Genomic DNA, 24,562 nt, shown 5'->3' with positions numbered 1-24,562 from the left:
CGCAGAGCGTAGCCTGGTGTAGCAGGTCCATAGCCACAGCTGCACCCAAGACCCAGGTCTTGGTGTCGCCCTAATCCGAGGAGATGTTCTGGGCGAAGAAGAAACATAAGGACTCCGGGGAGTAAACTCCCCAGAGCTAGGTGAGTAACAAGCACTTCTGAGACAGGATGTGCATAAAAGGAAACAAAAGAAAAGAGCGTGTCATAAGAAGGAACTTCCTCGGCAGTCTAGAATAATAGCAGCTTAACTAGGAGAGGCACTATATTATTGATTATACGATAGGTAAATCTGATGACTGTAAAGAGAAGCAGAGAAAAGCAGGGGTGCTGTGTCTGTAGCTATACGCCCTGCCCCGCCGGTCTAGGCGTTCACTGCAACTCCTCACTCCCTAACTATAAGCTTTATCAAAGAGGAGAGTTTTCAGTTTAGTCTTAAATGTAGCGACGGTGTCTGCCCCCCGAACCCAGACTGGGAGCTGGTTCCACAGGAGAGGAGCCTGATAGCTGAAGGCTCTGCCTCCCATTCTACTTTTAGAGACTCTAGGAACCACAAGTAACTCTGCATTCTGGGAGCGTAGTGCTCTAGTGGGACAATAAGGTACTAAGAGGTCCTCAAGATATGAAGGAGCTTGACCATTTAGAGCTTTATAGGTCAGAAGAAGGATTTTAAATTCAATCCTGGATTTTACAGGAAGCCAATGCAGAGAAGCTAATACAGGAGAAATATGATCTCTTTTCTTAGTTCTTGTCAGAACACGCGCTGCAGCATTCTGGATCAGCTGGAGAGTCCTAACGGACTTATTTGAGCATCCTGATAATAAGGAATTACAGTAGTCCAGCCTGGAAGTAACGAATGCATGGACTAGTTTTTCTGCATCGTTTTGAGATAGGATGTTCCTAATTTTAGCAATGTTACGAAGGTGAAAAAAGGCTGTTCTAGAGGTTTGTTTTAGATGGGCGTTAAAGGATAGATCCTGATCAAAAATAACTCCTAGATTTCTGACAGTAGTACTGGAGGCCAGGGCAATGCCATCCAGAGTAATTATATCTTCGGCTAATGAGGTTCGTAGGTGTTTCGGGCCCAGCACAATAACTTCGGTTTTGTTTGAGTTTAACATCAGGAAATTGTAGGCCATCCATGATTTATATCTTTAATGCAATCTTGAAGTTTAGCTAGCTGGCTGGTTTCGTCTGGCTTGATTGACAGATATAATTGGGTGTCATCCGCATAACAGTGAAAGTTAATTGAGTGTTTCCTAATAATATTGCCTAGAGGAAGCATATATAAGGAGAATAGAATTGGTCCAAGCACTGAGCCTTGAGGAACGCCATGGTTAATTTTAGCGTAATTGGAGGGTTTATTGTTAACATTAACAAATTGCAATCGATCAGAGAAGTAGGACTTAAACCAGTTTAGTGCGATTCCTTTAATGCCAACTAAATGTTCCAGTCTCTGTAAGAGGATGGTATGGTCAATAGTATCGAATGCAGCACTAAGATCTAATAAGACAAGTACGGAGACAAGTCCTTTGTCAAACAGAAGACTGTTTTGGTGGCTACAGGAGAGAAATACCTCGCGTGCTCGCTGGACAATACTGGCGACTTTCTATGTCGCCAGATTTGTCGCTAGTCGCTTTTTTGAAAAAAAGTCGTTAAGGGGGTCTGAAAAGTCGCTAAATCTAACGACAAAGTCGCTAAGTTGGCAACACAGAACTCAAGTACAATGGAGGTGTTTTTGTACCTACACTTCAGATGACAGGTGCCCTTCACTTTCAGCAACTCTCCACCATAGCCAGATATCCTTTTGGTGGCTGGTTTTGTGGCAGTATCTCTAAACAGTCTTTCGAATATGTGTACGGGAATTGCATTGGTCTGTGCGCCAGTGTCAATTTTGAATTTGACTTTCTGAGTTCCGATTTCAATTTCAGCATAAGCTTGTTCATTACGTTTTCCGGTGTTTTCGGTTGTAAGTCCATCAATAAAGAATTCTACCTGCTCATCTTCAGTGTCTTCATCCACATTGTGTATCACTTTTCTTGTGTGTTGCTTTGACCTGCAGACTTTTGCAAAGTGATTGAGTTTTTTGCATTTCATGCACTGCTTGCCTTTGGCTGGACAGGCACCCTCTTTGGTGGTGTGCAGTAGGGTGGGCGATACTGGGAATTTTGTTATCGATCCAATACCAAGTAACGTCACGATCATTGAATCATTTTGTGATTTTGCCTTTTAGTTAGTTGATTATGATTATGATAAAACACAGGACAAAGATTTTAGGCAAATCTAAATGTTTTTATTTACTAACTAGAACAATATAAACAATGTAACGGTATAAAAATAATAAAATAATATAACAAAATATAATATAACAAAGTCAACAACACAACCAAAAATACCTTCCATTACACACAGATATCTGTGAAAAATAAAGTCAGTTGTGCAAAATAAGTAAACAAAAGCCACAATGTATAAATATGAATATAACAATATAAACAACACACTTCTGACTCTCCGCCTCAGAGAGAGAGAGAGAGAGAGAGAGGAGAGAGAGAGAGAGGCTGTTTGCACGCTGCGCACAGACTTGGAGAGACGCTGTGCTCGCATGAACTCAGAGAGAAACTGCAACAAAAGTATCGATCTCATCACGACAGTATCGATCCGATACCAATACTCATCTTGGTATCGATACTATCGATATTTAGTTCGATACTCCCAGCCCTAGTGTGCAGGCCTCCGCATCGGTCACATTCTCTGTGTGCTGTGGCGGACTCCCTCGGCCTGGCTTTGTAACTCGTGTGTGTTCATCTCTGTTCAGGTCTTCAACCTATGGCATGTAAAGCATTGTTGCTGGGGTCTCTGCCTCCGACCATCTCTTTGAGTTGGGCTTGCGCTAGCTCGTGAAAGCGCGCTATGTCTATGGCTTGGTCCAGCGTTAGCTCCACTCCATGGCTGAGCAACTTCTCCCGCACTCGCTGTGAGTTTGTAGCGAAAACAACGCGGTCTTGCACCATCTCGTCGCTATTGGGGTATCCACAGTCTTTAACTAGCAGCTTTAGCTCGGTGACAAAGTGTTTGAAAGTTTCCCCATCCCCTTGCATCTTTTCATGGAAGCGATATCTTGCGTATATCAGGTTAGACTTTGGTGCGAGATATGAAGTGTACTTATCGTAGTATGTCTGCAGTTTCTTTGCATCTTCATCTGTTAGTGTCCATGTGTTGAAAATGTCCCGTCCTTTCTCTCCGATCCACAAGAGAAGGTAACTGCATTTGTCCTGTTCACGTTTCTCCCGTAGGGGTCCAGAGAATATCAACTCTGCGTGCTGCTTGAAACGTCGCCACGCTTCAGGTAGGTTCGCTGAATCCCAATCCATCTTGGGTGCTGGAACGCCGAAACTATCCATCTTCTGTCGGAACGTGAGTATTAGAGCCTCTACTCTGACACCATGTAATATATACTGGTTTGCACACTGGCTAAACTAGCTTATATTATTAACTGGAACGGACACTGGACGTTACTAACGTGTTGTTTATTCCACCATCTTCGATCACACACCGACTCTCGCGAGAGTACAGGGATATTGCCCGGGGGCTACGGTGTCCCTATAGGGACATACAGTCAGGATGTTACAAGACAAAGAGTTCAGTTAAGCAAATTTACTGAGTACAGCATAAGAGTTACAACACAATTGTGGGTTCACAAACAGCATCTAAGTTTCCCTAGCGTTCAGACAGTGAAGTCAGAGCCGGTCCACCAAGATCTCGTCTGAAGTGTGAGCCCTGATCAATCCTCTCCCTTCAGTTTTTGTTCTTAAGACAGAAACTGTTATCTTACACACACACACACACACACACACACACACACAAGATCAGGACCTTGTGGTGCAACTTCCTCTTCCGTTCTCGCAACATTCAAACACTGTACCTCTATGCCATGAAAGCCTAAACTATTTTTTATGACTTAAGCTTAACTTTCTGTGCATCAGAGGTCACCCGGAGTACTTTTAACCACTTCATTAATGACTAACACAGCTCTTTTGCAACAAGCACATACACACATTTTGTTAACAAAATATTTATACACCTGTCATGACATATTTATGACAGGTTATGTAGTCTAGGTTAATGTCAAGTTTACACAGAGATTGTTGTCTTCGCTAAAGTCAAGTTATCATGACAAAGACATCTCGGACAATGCTAACTTTGCATTAAAAGTGTCATAATTTACCGAATGACAATTAATAACAGTCATGAAGACTCAAAATGACTCCTTCATGTTCATGAAAGGTGTCATGTCATAATAATGACAGCGTCATGTCAGTCTTATGAACACCCCTTCAAATAAAGTGTTACCTACAAGAGAGCAGCCTTCCCAGAAGCCGTGCAGCTGAAGGAGTTTCTAACTCCGCCCAAACAGCTGACGAAGTCATGTGACGCTTCAGAGGAAAGGACGTCTCATCTCTCTAAAACACATTTGCTCGTTGCCTCTCTCCTCCGATGATTTTCTCGTGTCTCCCGGGCCTCCTCGGTAGAAGGGACTAAGACGTGAGGAAGGGAGGCAAGTGGAAACTTCAAGGAGTCAATTTAAGTGCTATGGGACGTACCCCTGGTCTGATCTGCTTTTGGGTTTTACTACAGCAAACCTGACACTATTGACACTTCCTGATCTTAATCTGAACCTCTAATGCTTAATAAATTAAATGTCCAGGGTCAAAGACTTAAATACAAATACTTTCACTCATAAAATGTGAAAATAAAGAACCTAAAGTGAATTTAAATGTGAGTGAACAATCAGGGATGGATGGTAAAATGTCTCAGGGTCCTGATTCAGTATCTGTGTGGCCCATTCAGGCTCCATCACTCTGAGCGCTCCCTCCACTGTCTGCTTTGAAGGCTGACTCCACCCAAACTACAAAGAGACACATTTTCTCCTTTACCTCCTGTGGTATCTAGCCATGCAGGTAGTTTCTGTTTTATTTGGCTGCATGCTGGGAGGTCTGAATGTTTTTTTAAATGTTAGGCCAAGGAGGTTATGTTTTCGACTCAGTTTGTCTGTAAGTTTGTTTGTTCCTTCCTTTTTCTGTCTGTCAACAGAATTACAGAAAATGTACTGGCCCCATTTTCATGAAACCTGGTGAAAGGGTGTAGATCGGCCCTAGGAAGAAACCATTACATTTTGGAGCGGATCCAAACTACGGTGAGGATACACAAATTATTTCTCACTTTTATTAACATTGTGAGATAGAGCATTTGTGTTGCATGTATGTGGTGTCGGAATAATCAGAAAAATTTGTTTCAGACTGGGAAAAATCTCACTGCATTAGCATAATGAAATAGGGCATGGCTTGGTGGAGGTCTGCACTCTCAGAGTTACCCTTCTAGTTTCCTGTTTTATCCCATTTTAAATGTAGGACATCTCTGAACAGTTTATCCAACTGATCCACCTAAACAAGCCAAAGTCATTAAAAGTACTTTTTTATACGTTATATACTTGTGTCAACCCAAACCCTCATGATGTTTTGTGTTACATGTTCATGTTTAGTTAACACTAACATGCATGTGAGTTTCTCACACCTCAGTGTTCTGCATTTCTCTGCAAAGAGAAGCAACCTGACCACAGAGAGAACAGAGAGGAGACACACCAAGAAAAGAATATACATATTTCCATCCCCTCTTGTAATTAATACTCTGCTCTTCCTCCTGTTCAGTAAAACTGCCTCATGGTTCACAGGTCAAATACATTCCTGTTCTGTCACCTGCAGACAGGCTTTAAAATGAACTTTTTTGTCAACCAGCCAAACGGCTAGTGAATGTTATTAATGTCTTCAGCCACTCAATAGATTATGGATTTTTTTTTAGTAAATCTACCAGCTACTTGCATATTTTACCAGCATTGTGCTGGTGGATGTTGCTAATATTGAACCCTGCCTGCAGACTGTGTGACATCCTGTCTCAGTGCACATAGAGATGAACTGTCTGTCTGTTTCTCTCTTCTCTTTATGAATGCTCTTTTCTGGTGTCGGTGGGATGTTGGCAGCAAAACAGGTTTGGTACCAAAAGGCCAATATTAATTTCTTTTTTAATGTTATGGTTTGTAAAACAACAGCATTTTATTGTGTTGTGGGTATTTCCTGACATGTGCCTCATCATGCATATTAATTAACAAAAGAGGAAGGAAATGTAGTCTTTACCAGTCTGATATCTGTCTTCTGCTCACTGACAACTGAGGAGAGGCGTCTTTAAAGACGACGTCCGTCTTCATTGTAAGTAGAACCAGTTTATTGATTATTGTTTATTGATACTGCATACCTCCTGTGTACATTATTTTATCTGCTGACATGTTTTATTGTCTCACACAGAGAGATGAGAGGAGCAGCTATGAGTTTAACTGCAGCAGAGAGTGGATTTGTTGTCTTCCTTCTCTCTGTGTCAGGTACTGTATATCTACAGTTACATTCATTCTTTAAAAGAGGGATTCTGGGAAAATGTGGGACTGAAGGTCATTATGTGTGAATAAGTGGATCAGAGTTGTGTGAAAGGCAAACTTCCAGAAACGCTAAAAATATTAACTTTGTTTACAAATGTGGAAACTCGGCAGACGGTATCAGTTTAGTTTGATGTTGTGTTAATTGGACAGTATCTTTTAATTTTGTCCTTTGCATGAAGTAACTGTGTGCTAAGCACTTTTACATGATGTAAACAGAGAATATTGTGGTTTTTATTCAGAACCGTTCCCTCCTCACTCTGTGAAAACATATTACTGTTTAATCTGTTCTAAAGACGACCCTGGTTGTTTTTTGTTTAAAGGAATACTGGTCAGTAAAGGCATCACATACCGTCTCAACTTCTCTTTATTGATCACACATCTGAGCCCAACCCTGCTACTTCCTTCTGTAGTCTCTGACTTCAGTGTTCTGCATTTCTTTTTAGTTTTCACACTCAGCATCAACCTGACCTCAGAGTGAACAGAGAGGAAACTAACCAGGAAATGTTCCGACTCATATACTTACTATTATCCCTGAAAATGTTTAATGTAAATTATTATACATCAGCTGTTCAACTGTTAACATATTTAACTTTTCCTTTGTGTTTAGACTTCTCTTTGCCTGTTCATTCTGGTTTAATTCTGAAATAACTTGAAAAAAAGTTATTTTTAAGAGGAGTTGGAAAGTCCCTAAAAGAGGAACTTAAAACACACATTTTTGTTGACATGTAAGAAACACTTCTCAGGATTATTTTTGCAAATGTTTTTTTAATGAAAGAACCAAAGCCAAAGCATCCAGAAGTAACACATATCTCTATGTCCCAACTATAATAAAATATGATGAAACCTGATGAAATTCTAAAATACAGTTAAGTTAGACAGATGCATGATGAGGAATTTTTTATGACTTTTTTAATGGCTGCAGATAATTGGTCTGATTATTGAGGATTTTGAAGCTTGTCCAGGTTACCTTTCCCTAGATCACATTGGTAGTATGATCACTTTGTCTTATTAACTGATTGTTAACTCAAGTTATTAATTCATGCTGCTTCCTGATGTGCTCTGTGTTACAGTGATACAGGGTCAGTATGACTGGGGAGTGACTTACACCTCTACTCAGATCTGTGCTGTTAAAGGATCAACAGTGGAAATACACTGCAGCTACAGATACCCATTCAGATGGAAAGACAGTGTTACTACAGTTGAGAGAACATTATGGTTTACTAAAATGAATAATCATGAACCTGAAGATCTGACAACCGACTCAGAATTTTCAGGCCGTGTGTATAACAAGGACTGCTCTCTGAGAATCTCAGACCTGAGAGAGAGAGACTCAGCTGAGTACAAGTTCAGGTTCATAACAAACCATTTAACAGGGAAATATACTGGTTCACCTGGAGTCACTCTGTCTGTTACAGGTAACTTTTCATCTGAATATTTAATAAATTACTTAGTGTTCAACATCTCGATGACAACATGAAAGTTACTTGCATTTGGGTGTTTTGACAGTTCAGTCTAAAATGAAGATTTATGTTTATTATTATTATTATTATTATTATTATTATTATTATTATTATTATTATTATTATTATTATTCAGGTCTCCAGGTGCAGGTGAGCAGATTAGAGGTCTCCTGGTCCTCTAACTGGGTAGAACTGAAGTGTCAGAGCAGTTGTCCTCTACCTGGTCATCCTTCCTACGTCTGGTACAAGAATGGACAGAACATTCAGGGACAAACATCTGATTCTTATTCAGCCTCCTTTTATCCTGCAGACAGCTTTTCCTGTGCTGTAAGAGGACATGAGGACTTCCCCTCTCCTTCAGTGGGTGAGTTTACTTACAGTCTTCCTCTGACATAACACCATCTAGTGGAGCCTGAACTGCATGTAACTCAGTAATATTTGGTGATTGATGAATGAATGAAAACCTAAGCACTTATCAATTATCTCTTATTTCCTGACCTCACTATAAAGCTGTAAAAGAACAGCTCAAACTAGACATTTAGCAAAGCAAGATGTGTCTGTTTTTCTTGAATCTGTTCTTTTAACTTTATTTGACAAAGTTTTTCAATTTTGACTGTTCATTTTCAAATTAAAACACTTCATGGGTCCAGGTTTAAACTAACATTTTTTTTTCTGGTCCATCCACAAAACATGTGGATGAAAAGTCCTGCATATTTACGAGTTATTAGTGTTAGAAGATCTGTCCGATCAAGTTTCTTTGTGGAAGTGATGATGTCAGAAAATGTCACAGCAGGAAAAATCATGTCTGACACATTTTCATTATTTAATGCCCTCATGTATCTTATTAACCAGCAGAGGTCATCAGTAGACATGACAGTGTCCAAACACACTGAAACTCAATCATTTCCTTGTTTACTCCACTGAGTCAGTAACAAAATGTCAAACTAGTAACCATGGTAACAGGACACCATTTAGTTTCTAATATAGAGGAAACTCAAGCTCTGTCATCTGTTAACTATTGTCAACTTAAAGTATGTTCCACCTGGAAAACAAACTTGGCCTTAAATCAAATGTTGAATGTGTTCACATAAGATAAACTTTTCAGGCATTTTCTGACATTCTATATTTTAATTCAGTTCTTGTTAGACTGATGCACTGAAGGTATTAATTCATTGTGCTTCCTGATGTGCTTTGTGTTACAGTGATAAAGGGTCAGTATGGCTTGGGAGTGACTTACACCTCTACTCGGATCTGTGCTGTTAAAGGATCAACAGTGAACATACCCTGCAGCTACACATACCCATCCAGAATAAATCACCATGTTACCAAAGTTGAGAAAAGATTCTGGTTTCCTCAAGTGAGTAATAGTCAACCGGTGGATCTGACAACAGTCTCAGAGTATTCAGGTCGTGTGCAGTATCACTCTGAAAACAAGGACTGCTCTCTGAGAATCTCAGACCTGAGAGAGAGAGACTCAGCTGTGTACAAGTTCAGGTTCACAACAAACCAAGGTGGGAACTATGTCGGTTATCCTGGAATCACTTTGTCTGTCACAGGTAACTTTTAATCCAAATATTTTATAATTCACTTACAAGTGTACATCTTATGAAGTGTGTTTGTGTGTGTGTGTGTGTTGACAGTTCAGTCTAAAATTAAGACTTCTGTTCCTTATTCACATATTCAGGTCTCCAGGTGCAGGTGAGAAGATTAGAGGTCTACGAGTTCTACAACTGGGCAGAGCTGAAGTGTCAGAGCAGTTGTCCTCTACCTGGTCATCCTTCCTACGTCTGGTACAAGAATGGACAGAACATTCAGGGACAAACATCTGATTCTTATTCAGCCTCCTTTGATCCTGCAGACAGCTTTTCCTGTGCTGTAAGAGGACATGAGGACTTCCCCTCTCCTTCAGTGTGTGAGTTTACTTACAGTCTTCCTCTGACATAACACCATCTAGTGGAGTCTTTAACCTTTTGTACTGTACCTTAACTTCATGTAACTCTGTGGTATTTGGTGATTTATTTTGCAGATATATGCTGTATGCTGTATATGGTTTTAACTTACATTTTTTTATTCTGGTCCATTCACAAAACATGACTCAGAAGAATGAATCAGTCCATTCAAGTTTCTTTGTCGAAGTGATGATGTCAGAAAATGCCACAGGAGGAAAAATCATGTCTGACACATTTTCATTATTTAATGCCCTCATGTATCTTATTAACCAGTAGCGGTCATCAGTAGACATGACAGTGTCCAAACCATAGACTGTATATATTAGTGGACAGAGCATGTGTGACGTCACCCATTGGTTTGTGGAGATCTGCTATGAGCAAGGGGGTAAGCTTCGCTTCAGAGCTCGAACCTCCTATGGCGCCATTTTGATGCTACAAAGCGATCACCCGACATTAGCAGCGAATAACTTTACATCTGAAGCGTTTAAAGACTCTATTTGTCCATTGTTTATTTCTAAAGAAACACAACAATGTATAAAAGGCTCCATTACCTTGTATCTCACGTTATGGCTCCGTAGCAGACGTTTTTGTAAAAATAGGCTAACGATTGTGTCATAACCACGTGACTCACTGTCGCATAGTAGAGGAATTACCGTATAGTACAGGAGAAGCGCGCAGGCAGTTTCGTCTCACATTAGCTGTTTAAGTGTAATTACTAATGTTAACTAGCATTTTAGTTAGCAATAATTAGCCTGTGTCCATGTTATCTCCTTACATATACCTACGCTCTCCGTCTCTGCAAGATTGGGAATGATTGAGATTTCTCTTGGCACAGCTACCAGAAGACTTACAACTTTCAGACACGTTGCTCACGTCACATTTACGTTGTCTCTCTCAGTTGGAGGCTGCGCAGTAACGCTCAGCGCTCACCGGAAAAGTGTTTCTAAAGACCTTCACTGGTCTCCGTCCAGAGCAACGGGATCTGTTGGTCCACTCTTATATACAGTCTATGCAAGGGGGTAAGCTTCTCCTCGGACCGCGAACCTCCTATGGCGCCATTTTGATGCTACACAGCGATCACCCCCCGTTAGCATCCCATTGACTGCCATTCATTTTGACGTCACTTTGACAGAGAATAACTTTACATCTGAAACGTTTAAAGACTCTATTTGTCCATTGTTTATTTCTAAAGAAACACGACAATGTATAAAAGGCTCCATTACCTTGTACCTCACGTTATGGCTCCGTAGCAGACGTTTTGGTAAAAATAGGCTAACGATTGTGTCATAACCACGCAACTTACTGTCGCATAGTAGAGGAATTACCGTATAGTACAGGAGAAGCGCGCAGGCAGTTTCGTCTCACATTAGCTGTTTAAGTGTAATTACTAATGTTAACTATCATTTTAGTGATCAATAATTAGCCTGTGCCTATGTTATCTCCTTACATATACCTACGCTCTCCGTCTCTGCAAGATTGGGAATGATTGAGATTTCTCTTGGCACAGCTACCAGAAGACTTACAACTTTTAGACACGTTGCTCACGGCACATTTACGTTGTCTCTCTCAGTTGGAGGCTGCGCAGTAACGCTCAGCGCTCACCGGAAAAGTGCTTCTAACGGCCTTCACTGGTCTCCGTCCAGAGGAACGGGATCTGTTGGTCCATTCTTATATACAGTCTATGAGTCTATGGCTATGAGTCGTCGAATTTGCGTTTATGGGCGCAGCCATCCTGGTTGCAGATGTGACGTTTTTAGACGAGAGGGAGGAGTGAGGGAGGAGCCATAGACTGTTGGGCGGTTTCTGACTGTGATGTTAGCGTTAGAGAGTTGGCAACGCTGCTTACACTCTACGCTACCTTACACACTTTCACTGGCAATCTGGATGCAACTGCTGCTGAAAGCTAGCATACATAATTCGAGGTAAGATTTAGCTTTGCTAGGTTTTAAATATATCTATGTCCCATAGTTAAAAGAGTAGTCACATTGTAAAGTAAATGTATCTGAAGTTACCATATAAATTGTATGTAACGTTAGCTTGCCACTTATGGTAAAACATGCTAACGTTACATACAATTTATATGTTTTGCTACGTTTTCCTAATTTAGACGTAGTATCAGCGAAATGCAAAACGGGAATTGTCAATGCTTATCATTATCTAATGCTAACTATTAGCAAATTAATATAAATGTATGTAAGTTTCTTATAACGTTTGGTTAACTGTAATAACCATAATGCACCGATAATGTCTTGCTACTGTTTGTGCCATCAGTCTATGGTTGGCGCATTTAGCCTTTTCATGCTTTTAAGAGCTAACGTTAGCAGAAATAAGGTCATTTAACTAAAGTTACACTAAAGAACAATAGACTGTTGCTGATTCATCTGTATTCTCCTAGATAATTAATTAAGTACAGTTACATGCTAGTGTGCATATATATTTAACTATGAGGGGCTCAAATGGAAATTGATGACTCTTTCAGAAATAGGAGTGCAGAGAGCCACGATGGCATGTGCACCCACCCAATGCCTCAGAAGTAAGTAATAGTTAGTAATAGTGACTTTTCTTTTGCTATTTATGGTACACAATTAAACTTTAAGCAGACTTGCTTTGTACAACTAAGCTGAGGTAATAATGCATTTTCAAATAACAGTGTGTAATTAAGAGTGCTGTTCATTTATCCTTTTTCTCTATAGCCTAAACTATGATACTTTTCTCACTATTACAATGTGTTTTTCCATCCAGCAACAGTCTGGATAATTGGAGACAGCTACGTCCGGCGTGGGGCCGAGAGAGAGGCAAAGACCATGGGGAACAACCTTGGCATTGAAGATATCTACATCTATTGGTTCGGCTGGGGCGGTCTGCGGTGGAAGAGCCTTCTCCCTTTCTTTTTCCAGTCCCTACAAAGAAGAGCAGCCCCGGATGTCCTCCTTGTTCACTGTGGCGGGAATGACCTGGGAGATGTCAAGGGCGTCAACCTCATTACAGGAATGAAGGGCCTGCAGCACCTCCACCTGCAGTATCCAGGCATGAAGTTCATCTTCTCTGGCATCACCCAGAGATGCAGGTGGAAGGCTGTTAACAATCACGGGAAGATCGACAAGGCTCGCAGTTTTTTCCTTTTTCCACTGTGCATTACAGACAACCAACAGACTGTCACACTGTGCTCACTGTAATTGTAAAGGCAGCTTTTATTTCTTTCAAGTCTAGGAATTTGGACTTGACTGAACAGAGTGCTGCACAAGTGCTTTAAGCTTTATATGTTAAGCTATATTTTTATATTGTGGTTTGTAATGTCAACCATTTCTACTGTAATTAACAATGTGGCACTAGTGATTCAACTACCTCTTTTTATTATGCAGACACGTCTTGTGACAGTTAAGTTTGCCTTTACCTTGACCCACAGCAGTGTTTTATGTGTGGAATGTACACTGGATTGTAAAAGGCGAACTACATTATTTAATTCATCAATTTAATATAATCTTAAAAATATTGCCAGTGTTGTTTGTGATTTATGTAGTTTTTGAAGTTAATGCCCATTTCAATGTGAAATAAAGGTCTTTCTAAAGCTACATTTGTTGTTTTTCTGAAGCAACTATAGGAACATACACAATATTGTAGTCATACAAGAACAGTGTTGTAATGTAACAAAGTACAAATACTTCACTACTGTACTTAGGTAGAATTTTCACGTATCTGTACTTTACTTCGTTATTTATATTTCCGGAAACTTTTACTTTTACTCCACTACATTTCCTAAATAAAATGTATACTTTTATTCCACTACATTTCCCCTAAGCATCTTAGTTACTCGTTACTACAAAATATAATCAGAAGAAATTTATTACACTGAAAAAAAGGAAGTTTGGCAAATCATTGCTCCTAAATTGCCAAGATAATGTACGCTCCATTCCAGTTGGTGACGTGATGTTTGTGGCCAAGTGGCAAAAAAACAAAACAAACCATAGGCCAAAACTAAAGAAGAGGAGGAAGCATAATGACTGATAGTGTCATGGAAGCACCTGCTGCACGCTCTGCCGCCATGGTAACAGACGATGATCACCCTGACGACAGTGGTGATGAAGATAACATTACACACCTTTGGCTATAAAGTTCATAATCAAAGTTTTTTTTTACGGTTACTTTTACTTCTACTTAAGTACATTTAATATCAGAAAATTGCTATGAATACTTAAGTACTGTAAATATCAGATACTTCAAGACTTTTACTCAAGCAATATTCTAAAAGGAGACTTTAACTTCTACCAAAGTCATTTTCTGGGAAGATACTTGTACTTTTACTCAAGTATTGCTTTTGAGTACTTTATACAAGACTGTACAAGAAGTCATTGGTAATTTGATAGAATTTGTAATTGATTAAAAGTGTCTATTTTGGCTTTAATCAACATAAATATGATTTCTTAATGTTACCATACTTGACTGTTGACAAAGAAGGATCAGCAAAATGTAGTTTGTGCTTTTCTTGTGTGTCTTTGACATTTATGTATTGAAGAGGAATAACCCATTGAGATGAACCATCTCGTTTTTGAGGGGGTCCTCGAGTCCAGATACAGAAATTAACATTGACCTTACAGTGGCAGACAAACGGAAGAAAAGAAAAGAAAAAAGAAAAGAAACAACAACAATAAAAAACAACAACTTACTTTATGATAATGGTAAGTGCAAAAATATATAGTACATAACTCATACAAACAAAACATTCACTCATACAAGACTCTCCAAAGGTTGCTCACTCTTCCCTCAATAAAGTAAACACATGAAATATATATGTACCGAAACACACATCTAGACACCAGTAAACACGTATGCACATATAAATGTAAGAGATTAATGCACCATGCTTAAAATAGATTTCATTTAGTCCAGTTTAAGGGTATCAACTCTATCAGTGATAACCACTGTAGAGCAATAGTAAAGTAGTGGCCACCAATAATGCTCCAGCATCTGTCCTGACCCGTGCACTCAAACCAGCACATAGATCTCAAAAAAAAAAAAATTAAAAGCAATTGCATGTATTTTGAAGATTTTGAGCTAGGGCATTTTTAAACATTGGAAAGGAAGTCAAAGAGCGAATTGAAATTGGAAGGTTATTCCACTCAAAAGGTGCTTTATATTGAAATGCATATCTTCCTATTTCTTTGTTGATTTGAGGAATGAGAAAATAGATTTGGTTATTGTGTCGCAAGTTATAAAATGAGCTGAATAAGATTAGATATTGTTTTAAATAAGAAGGATAGTCCATACAAATGCATTTAAAAATAAATTGTAACCAATGAAAACGCCTTCTATCTGGTAGGGTCAGCCAGGACAGTTGATGGTACATTTCACAATGATGTGTTCTGTATCTTTATGTACTTGTCAATTTTAATCACCTTGAAAACACTTCACCAAAATCCTTTTAGATTCATTTATAGACATATTTAATTTTGACATAGATAGTCAAGTGTTTAGTAGGTAACTGAAAATGCACTAGGTGCTGTTTAATCTGTGTAGGGTTATTGTAAATTCATTATAACAAAAGTATTATCACAAATTGTTGGTTGATTGTGGTAGATGAGAGGCAGCTGGAACCCAGGATTTTTTGAGAAAAGAATATTGAACCTGGTGCTTTATACAATACATTTGGCTGCAGAACTGAAGATTTTTCAAGATAGAACACTTATGTAACTTTACAATAATATATATATTTTTTCATGTGCGACATTTTATCGCAAAAACGGATATTCTGGCCCACTGCCCCGTCCATCGACGTGCTCCAGCGCGGCTTTGTCCGAAGTGAGGGTGACGGAGATGCTGTGTGGGTGCCGCCGCGGCGGGGGTGATAGCGTATGTGGCTGTCCTTCGGGCGCCTCCGGGTAACCTTGCCCAACTCTCGGGCGGGGTACATATATTTCAGTATATTCAAGTAAAAGCAGTCTCCGCTTGTCCCGTGCGAATGCGCCACACGAAACTCAGATGTGAGGGGGTACTTTCTAAATCACACGCGGTCCCAAAATTATTCTAATCCTGTGAGAATAGGGTTTATATGAATTTGCACTATAACGTTAGCTATATCAGGCTTTGACTTTAAGCTAACATTACCATTATATGCGCATCGATTAGCAATAACATCACATATGGTTAAAAACAGCTCACCGGCAAGACCATTGTGCATACCTACTGTATACGACTGTAACGTTAAATATATATATTTTAATCCATTTATACGGTCTGCATAACGTTATTAGTTAGCCCGCTAGCCTGGTTAGCAAGGTGTAATCTAGCTAGCTAACTGATATTAATTGGGATGCTAACGTTGGCTAACGAAAAACAGTATTAAAACAAAATGTAACGTTACTTACCGGAAAAACTGAACTGCCGACTCCTTTGAGTGTCTTGTCGTACAACCGAATGTTGAATAATACATTAGGCGACCAACTGTCACAGTCAAGAAGACGAAAGCTGGGCAACCCCCAAAGTGAAGTTTACGTGCCATGGATAAGCTTTGCTAAACTCACATCATAGCCACGCCCTAAAACACCTCCTGCTGAAAAAAAAAGAAACACGACCGCTGTAATGAAACAGGGAGAGCAAGCGCAGACGATCACGGACCAACTGAATGCATGTAGCCTAAATATATAGGCTACATTAACTGACCACTGCTCTGAATTGAAACCGTCATAATCATACCATTCAAGGATTAGGCTACTAATCATTTGCACAAATTAACAGTTGTACTCTTTGCCTTAAAAGTAAGCAGAAGATAATGTTACTCAGGAAATTTACCATGAAGATCAATTTTCTACAACGCTAGAGCTGCGTAAATATCTCTTTCACTCTGTCCCTCCCTCTCTCTCATGGGCTAAAATATAAATGTCCTAAGTCATATTAACTTCCACTGCTCGCTTTTAATGCAAAGTGTAAAACTGTTCATTTTTGCAAATGACAGTGACTCATTGAATGGTTTCAGTTAAGAGCAGTAGTTCATAAATGTATATTCTTAGACTATCATTCAGTCGGTCCACTATTATCTGCCACACGTTTTCTCGCGTTTTTTTATTTTTAATTTTTTATAGAGGACGAGTTTCCTTCTCTACATATTATATGCCTTGCTCCCTTGTATATATGGACATAGAAAATAAAGACACTGAAGAAATTGGACTCTCAAATCTAGAAACTATAAAGATTAAGTGATAAATTCATTGCACACTGTAAACATGAATGAGTATATTCATCAGTTATTCCCCCCCCAGCTAAATATAAGGTCAAAAACCATTGAGGTGTCCTCTCCCTGTTGTTACATGAATGTACAGTAGCCTACATCACTATATAGTTACTGGTCCAGTGAACTAAGACTATAATTTGGGAGGATTGTACAATTAGGATATGTTCTTTAAATTGTACAATCCTCCCAAATTATAGTCCCAGTTTACTGGACCACACAAATTGTGTGCTAAGAATGCCAAATACAATGCACATGGAAGCGGAACAAACATGATCTTTATTGTTAAAGAATAAAAAAAAAATGAATCAACTAAAATAATTCAAGGTGCATTGGTCAACTATAGAAATGTACAGCATTGTATGTATTGCCCTTAGTAACAGACTTCATTTAAAACACATTTGAAATTTTATCAGCCTTTTCTAATTATCTCAACAACTGCCATAATATATTCATCAAACTTCTAACAACAATATGAACAGCAGTCTTCATACAGCAATATAACAGTAACGATGACTGTCACATGAATAATTATAAAAAAAAAATTATGGTCCCAACTTTAAATAATAACAGTACTTAAAGGAATTAAATGAACAGCAACATGCACCTGTTGTATTTTAATCCAGGCTGATAACAATAGGGTAAAACCACTGCTAGGTAATCAGAAAAGGCTCCAGGATTAAATAAATCCTGGCTGTTAGCCTGGTCGGGAGCAGGCTAGCTGCACAAAATGTTCGCTATGTTAGTGTAATATAATGTAGCCTAGCTTGTTTAATAGCTTGTTGGATAGAAATGCACCCACTACAACTAACGTTACCACGGCGATAAGCCTAATGTTATGTGTGTGAACTGACATTAGGGTTAATATTGAAGATCTACAGTTGTGTTTTGCTCAATATGAAGTCAAGTGGCTGATCAGTTAAATATATATTCTCTGTCCCAGAAGAAACCTAATATTTATGTGGAGGACGCAAGATCATTTCATAATTATAATATGACCACGTGGTGAACCTATGAAACTAACTCATATTTAGACATTTGTTGTTGCCCAGATAAAATGACAGAGAAATGAAAAACTGACATAAGATCCTCATATCAAGACAATTTGGTAACATCTTTATAAGAATGGGTGCTTATGGAAATACTAACGTCACTATGTCACAGGCAAAGGAGACAGAAAGAACTGAGGAACAGGGAGACCAGGGACAGTCAGGTGTAGAGTCTCAAGTAGACCAGGGACAGTCAGGTGTAGAGTCTCAGGTAGACCAGGGACAGTCAGGTGTAGAGTCTCAAGTAGACCAGGGACAGTCAGGTGTAGAGTCTCAGGTAGACCAGGGACAGTCAGGTGTAGAGTCTCAGGGAGACCAGGGACAGTCAGGTGTAGAGTCTCAAGTAGACCAGGGACAGTCAGGTGTAGAGTCTCAGGTAGACCAGGGACAGTCAGGTGTAGAGTCTCAGGTAGACCAGGGACAGTCAGGTGTAGAGTCTCAGGGAGACCAGGGACAGTCAGGTGTAGAGTCTCAGGTAGACCAGGGACAGTCAGGTGTAGAGTCTCAGGTAGACCAGGGACAGTCAGGTGTAGAGTCTCAAGTAGACCAGGGACAGTCAGGTGTAGAGTCTCAGGTAGACCAGGGACAGTCAGGTGTAGAGTCTCAGGTAGACCAGGGACAGTCAGGTGTAGAGTCTCAAGTAGACCAGGGACAGTCAGGTGTAGAGTCTCAGGTAGACCAGGGACAGTCAGGTGTAGAGTCTCAGGTAGACCAGGGACAGTCAGGTGTAGAGTCTCAAGTAGACCAGGGACAGTCAGGTGTAGAGTCTCAAGTAGACCAGGGACAGTCAGGTGTAGAGTCTCAGGTAAGTGTGTTGAGCTTAGTTCATATTTTTGGAGGTGTGTGGCTGTCAGGGTGAGCAGATGAGCTTTACCAGTGGCTCACTAATTTACATTATGATCAGCTAATTTAACAAGTGTACAAAAGCATTGTATATGGGGACACTTTTTGAAAATAAGTCATTATGTGTTAGGTATTTTTGTGGCTTGATTGTAAACAACTTAGAAATAAATACATGGTTTTATAGAAGAATATTTTGGTCAATTTAGTCAGCTATTTCATTGAATCAAGAGAAACACTGAAAAGAAGGATAATGGTACAGTCTCCATGCTACACTAATGATAGTATTAAGGATTTCATCTGTGTACACATGTCCTCTACGAGTAAAATTGGCTGTATTATCTTCAGAAGTTTTATGTTTATTGTCCCCCTCTACTGTTAGATCAGATTTACGCCCATGACTCCACTGCGTCAGTAACTGTGTCAAACTAGTATCCGTGGTAACAGGACACCATTGTTTCTACAATCTGAGTTTCTAAAATAGAAGGAAGTGGAGTTTCACCACCCACTTTGTGTTTCTATGAACTAGTGTTGATTTAAATATCTTCCACTGTGAAAACAAATTCAACTTGGAATGAAATGTTAAATGTCTCTATGTCTCTATGTTTTCTCCTCCAGATGGTCCAAAGCTTCCCTCTGTGTCAGTGAGTCCCTCTGCTGAGATAGTGGAGGGCAGTTCAGTGACTCTGACCTGTAGCAGTGATGCTAACCCAGCAGCTAAATACACCTGGTACAAGGAGAAGCCAGCCATTAAATATATCAGTGATGGACCACAGCTCGTCTTCAGCTCCATCCAGTCCTCTGACTCTGGACAGTATTACTGTAAAGCTGAGAACGAGCTGGGGACGAAGACGTCTCAATACAAATTTATTGATGTGAAATGTGAGTGAAACGGCTCTTTTAATAACAGTATTACTGTAGAGCTGAGAACGAATTAAGGAAATACATCAATATAAATGTGAAATGTGAGTAAAACAAAGCTCATTTTAAAATCATCATGTATCTAATGACAACTTGTTAAAGCTTTATTAGCCACTCCAGTGTTTAGTTGATCATGTTCTTTCTTCAGTTCTGCCTGTTTCCCAGTCTGCTGCTGTAGTTCACTGAGCTGCTGCAGTAGATGATGAAAAGACAGTTTTATTTACAAATGTCTCCCAGATCTGCACGGATGTTCAGGGGATTCAAACCATCAGTGATCCAGAAAACCACCTCAGGCTTCTGTCCTGTTCTCAGTCCAACCCTCTTACACCAAATCTGCTCATCAATAGTTAATCAGGGCCATCATTCCAGTATTTACAACATATATCAAACATATTGTCTGGTATAATTTATTTCTGTTTCCCCTCAAAAATATGGAACATTCTTCTACTCTTCGGTTAGAATTTAATGTTTATCACTTAAGTGGTCCCAACAAAGAGATCAGCCTGCTGCCAGTCACAAACCACCTCTAAAGGTGTGGATGTATGCTAACTGTGGTCTGTTTGTGTAGGTTGACAGACAGATTGTCCCAAAACATTGAATTTTTGTTCACAAAATACCTGCCCTTAATCCCAAATAAGATGTGACAAAGCCATGGTAACATGTAATATACATCATTATCAGATGTGAATGACATGAGTCTCTCTAAATCTCCTCCAGATGGTCCAAAGCTTCCCTCTGTGTCAGTGAGTCCCTCTGCTGAGATAGTGGAGGGCAGTTCAGTGACTCTGACCTGTAGCAGTGATGCTAACCCAGCAGCTAACTACACCTGGTACAAGGAGAACCAAACACTGCTTCAAGGACCAGAAGGAAGTTATCATTTCACCTCCATCAGCTCTGAGGACAGAGGGAACTACTCCTGCAAGTCTGAGAATCAATATGGACAGATTAACTCTTCTCTATTTGTAAATGTTCAGTGTAAGTCACAGGAGTCTGTCAAATATATGTGTGATACAAAATTCCTTCAAATTCATGTAGTCAATATTTATGGAATATAATCTCTCCTCCAGATGGTCCAAAGCTTCCCTCTGTGTCAGTGAGTCCCTCTGCTGAGATAGTGGAGGGCAGTTCAGTGAATCTGACCTGTAGCAGTGATGCTAACCCAGCAGCTAACTACACCTGGTACAAGGAGAATGAAGACTCACCAAAAGCATCAGGACAGATCTTCACCATCACTGACTTCAGAGCTGAACACAGTGGGAATTATTACTGTGAAGCCCAGAACAGAAGAGGACGTCAGAAGTCCACCTTATATCTGACTGTTGTAGCAGGTAAGTTTTTACATTCAGCTACAACTGTAAACTTATCAGCTTGAATGTTTTCAGTAAGGGCAGGACATTGTTGAGGCAAAAAATAGGAGTTTGTTCCAGTTATCTGGGAGTCAGACTCCTCTGCCTTCCTAGAATCTCTGATACCAAGATCCAAGAAAGAGAACAGTCCAGATTTCAACTTGGGTGTGAAACAGGGCTCGCATGTTTTCATGTATCATTACATTTTTCTTCCACTAACAAGTTCATCAGCTCTTAAAATCATATTTTGATTTTTTAAACTAAATGGATGCAATATCTGCACATGCATCGTTTTGTCATATATTCCTCTATGGAACCAATGAGCTTAAACATGTTATAACACCCTGATTAACTGTCTGTTTTCTTTTGATCACCATATCTCAGGAGCAAGTCCGTTAATAGCTGCTGGAACAATCAGTGTTGTTCTCCTGGCTGTCCTATCCCTCTCTGTCTTCCTGTGGATCAGGTGAGCAGTTCTGTTTCACTGAATCATTGTTTGTTAAAGCTATAGGCCGCAATTATTTTACATTAATGAACGTCTGTTACATTCAAGCCATTGCCAAATGAGTTGACACAAAGCTAATTAAGCCTACCAGCTCCACACAACTCTCTCTGTATTTCTCAGCATGGCTATGTTTATTAAATGGTGTAGTCCGGCTACATTCCCTCGCAGCAGCTCGAGTGATGTGTTTTACGTCACCGCTTAGACAGGAAACATCAGTGTTCAGCTTTGGAGACGAAGAAGACTGCTGCAACAGGTGAAGGCACGGCTGAAAAACTGAAGAAGCGCCCACGAAATGTTTCAGTCAGTGATTGTACTGCTAAGAAAAGACCCGCACGTTTAGCAGAAGGACTACAATCCCACGGACCGACCACATTGCTATTTTACAAGATAATTATGTCTTCTAAAATGTCTAAAATGTTTGTTTTTTTAACCCTCTGTGTCCTCCTCGATTTGAGGGATAAACGCTACTAGCAACTGTGTGGAGGAGGGGTGGGGGTGGCGCACGATCACCGAAGGCTTGCGTCATGTGGATGAGCTGACAGTGTTGTTGTCATTACTTAGAATTCCTCATTCCTCACGCACTTTAGCTTTAAATCACTAAAAGTCAGTTTGTCAGAACTAAAACATTCCATCATTTATTTTTTTAATTCTCCTGACCAGAAAGAGGAGGGCTTCCAGGGACTCGTCTGGACCAGACAACAGGGAACAGGTGAGAATAGTTACGTATATTATTCTACTATAAAAGAAAACCCATTCCATTAAAACTGCTGAGTCACTTACTGTCTTTAAGGGCTCCTAGAAACCTAATCTGACTGAGAAGGACCTTATGCTGCTCTTTTTATCTCTTTTCAAAGAAGTTAATTTCTATCACACTCTCTTTGATTCTCCTCTTGTCTTGGATGTGACTAAATTCCTGGTAGTTTTCTTACTATTTGTCCCTTCCTTGTATATGCCTTTCCTTTTTTCTGTCATACAGCAACATGTTGGTAAAGCAGGGATATTAATCCCATCTGTCCTGGTTGCAATCCTCTGCAAGAATGCACTTTTCAAATGAAAAACCTACTCATGTAAAATGCGTAGCTGAAAGTAATTGTGTCCCTGCAATGTGTACCTGATCAGAGTGAGCCAGAGGAGCAGGTTGACCTTCAGTACGCCACCATCCACGTCTCCAACAGCCAGGCAGATCCTCTGTACTCCAACATCAGAGCTGCTCAGCCCCTCAGACACAGGGAGCAACAGGAAGCTGTTGAGTACGCTGCTGTCAGGTTCAACAGTGACAGTACTGCCCCGAGGTGATCAGCTCCTCACACAGGAACATTATCCTCACTACAAATCACACAACTTTGAATTTAATACATTGCTTTTATGTTCCTATTACAGTATGATGAGAATTATAGGTTACACTTTACTTGAAGTTTTCTACATAAGAGTGACATGACACTGTCATGAACGTGTCATAAAACATTATAAACAAGTCATAAACGTTTATGACATAACACTTCTTTTAGTAAGTGTCATTCGGTTTTGTCATGACAAGTTATGGTTATGGTTAGAGTTAGGGTTCATGTGTCATTACTGTGTCAAGACAGTGTCATGAAAGTGTCTTGTTCATGACAGTGTCATGTCACTCTTACGTAGAAAATTTCACGTAAAGTGTTCCCGAATTATATTGTTTCATATCTTCAGAATCACCTTTTTGTCTTCTTCTCAGAACCAGAGGTCGGGACACTGGAGAGGATCCAGCTGCTTTGTACAGCACAGTCAACAAAACCCGATGACAAACAACAGGCATTGCATTTATAGTCTCCATTTCTATCTTTTTTCGCCAAAAAATAATTCAAATTAATCAGGTAACCATTGATTTTTATTAGGGCTGTCAAAATAACGCATTAATTTCGATTAATTAATCTGAGAAAAAATAACGCGTTAAAAAAAAAACGCAGATTAACGCAGATTAATCCATTCCATATTGACGTTTGACCCGGAGTCGTTCTAGCCACCATTGGACTGTAAAATGAAGGAGGGAGATGAGAATGTGCTGCCTGGATCATTAACTGGAACATTTACTTGTAAAAATCTTCTTCCTGCCAACCCTGGCTACCGAAATCTGGTGCCACTGATATGTCTGCACTTCTCTCTGGTGCTCTGAAGACGATACAGGCAACACAAACACCGCTGCACGTGACGCTAGTTAACACTATACTCGACAGCAGCTAACGTTAGCCTACCGCTAGCTAGTTAACACTATACTCGACAGCAGCTAACGTTAGCCTACCGCTAGCTAGTTAACACTATACTCGACAGCAGCTAACGTTAGCCTACCGCTAGCTAGTTAACACTATACTCAACAGCAGCTAACGTTAGCCTACCACTAGCTAGTAGCTGGATTAAACACGGTTACAATGCTGACAACTAACGCTGAACGGTGTAAAGTTTGACTGTGTTTTACTGTAGAGGACTGTGAATCAACGGCTGGATGTAACAATCTGCAGCTGCCGAGCTGCCGTCGGAAAAACAACACAGACGGTGCGTTCAATTAAACTGGTAAACTACAGCTTCGTGGTGCATTTGAAGTTATTGTAAATGTCCTTGGTGGTTGTTTTTGTCTTTCAACAGCAATTTACTAGTGAAATAAGTTATTGTTATTGTTATACATTATTATTAAATCATTTAATTTTGACCATATGGCCTTAGTAATAAACAAGCCGTTCTTTAATGTCACCAACTATTGTTTAGTACCCTTTGTTTTCTTTTCTTTTTTTACTTTCTTAAAAAGTAAAAATTAATCAC

The 24,562-nt window shown here is 39.8% G+C and overlaps 1 protein-coding gene and 1 long non-coding RNA gene across 2 annotated transcripts in view; both read left to right on the top strand.

The window, feature by feature from the left end:
- Positions 1-24,562, top strand: part of LOC116042140 (B-cell receptor CD22-like) — a 52,797-nt gene that overhangs the window by 7,665 nt on the left and 20,570 nt on the right. The window contains exons 2-4 of the mRNA XM_036000930.1: positions 6,353-6,426; positions 7,551-7,895; positions 9,625-9,852. Coding sequence (XP_035856823.1) covers positions 6,357-6,426; positions 7,551-7,895; positions 9,625-9,852 — 643 coding nt within the window. The 5' untranslated portion in view covers positions 6,353-6,356. The remainder of the gene's footprint in view (positions 1-6,352; positions 6,427-7,550; positions 7,896-9,624; positions 9,853-24,562) is intronic.
- Positions 21,233-23,626, top strand: LOC118494977. The gene is made up of 5 exons (XR_004897205.1): positions 21,233-21,249; positions 21,652-21,733; positions 22,433-22,481; positions 22,892-23,064; positions 23,484-23,626. It is a non-coding gene; the product is annotated as an uncharacterized LOC118494977 (long non-coding RNA).

This window comes from Sander lucioperca, chromosome 4, assembly GCF_008315115.2.
Source record: "Sander lucioperca isolate FBNREF2018 chromosome 4, SLUC_FBN_1.2, whole genome shotgun sequence".
Taxonomy (NCBI): Eukaryota; Metazoa; Chordata; class Actinopteri; order Perciformes; family Percidae; genus Sander; species Sander lucioperca.
This window is presented reverse-complemented; position numbering and strand designations above follow the sequence as displayed.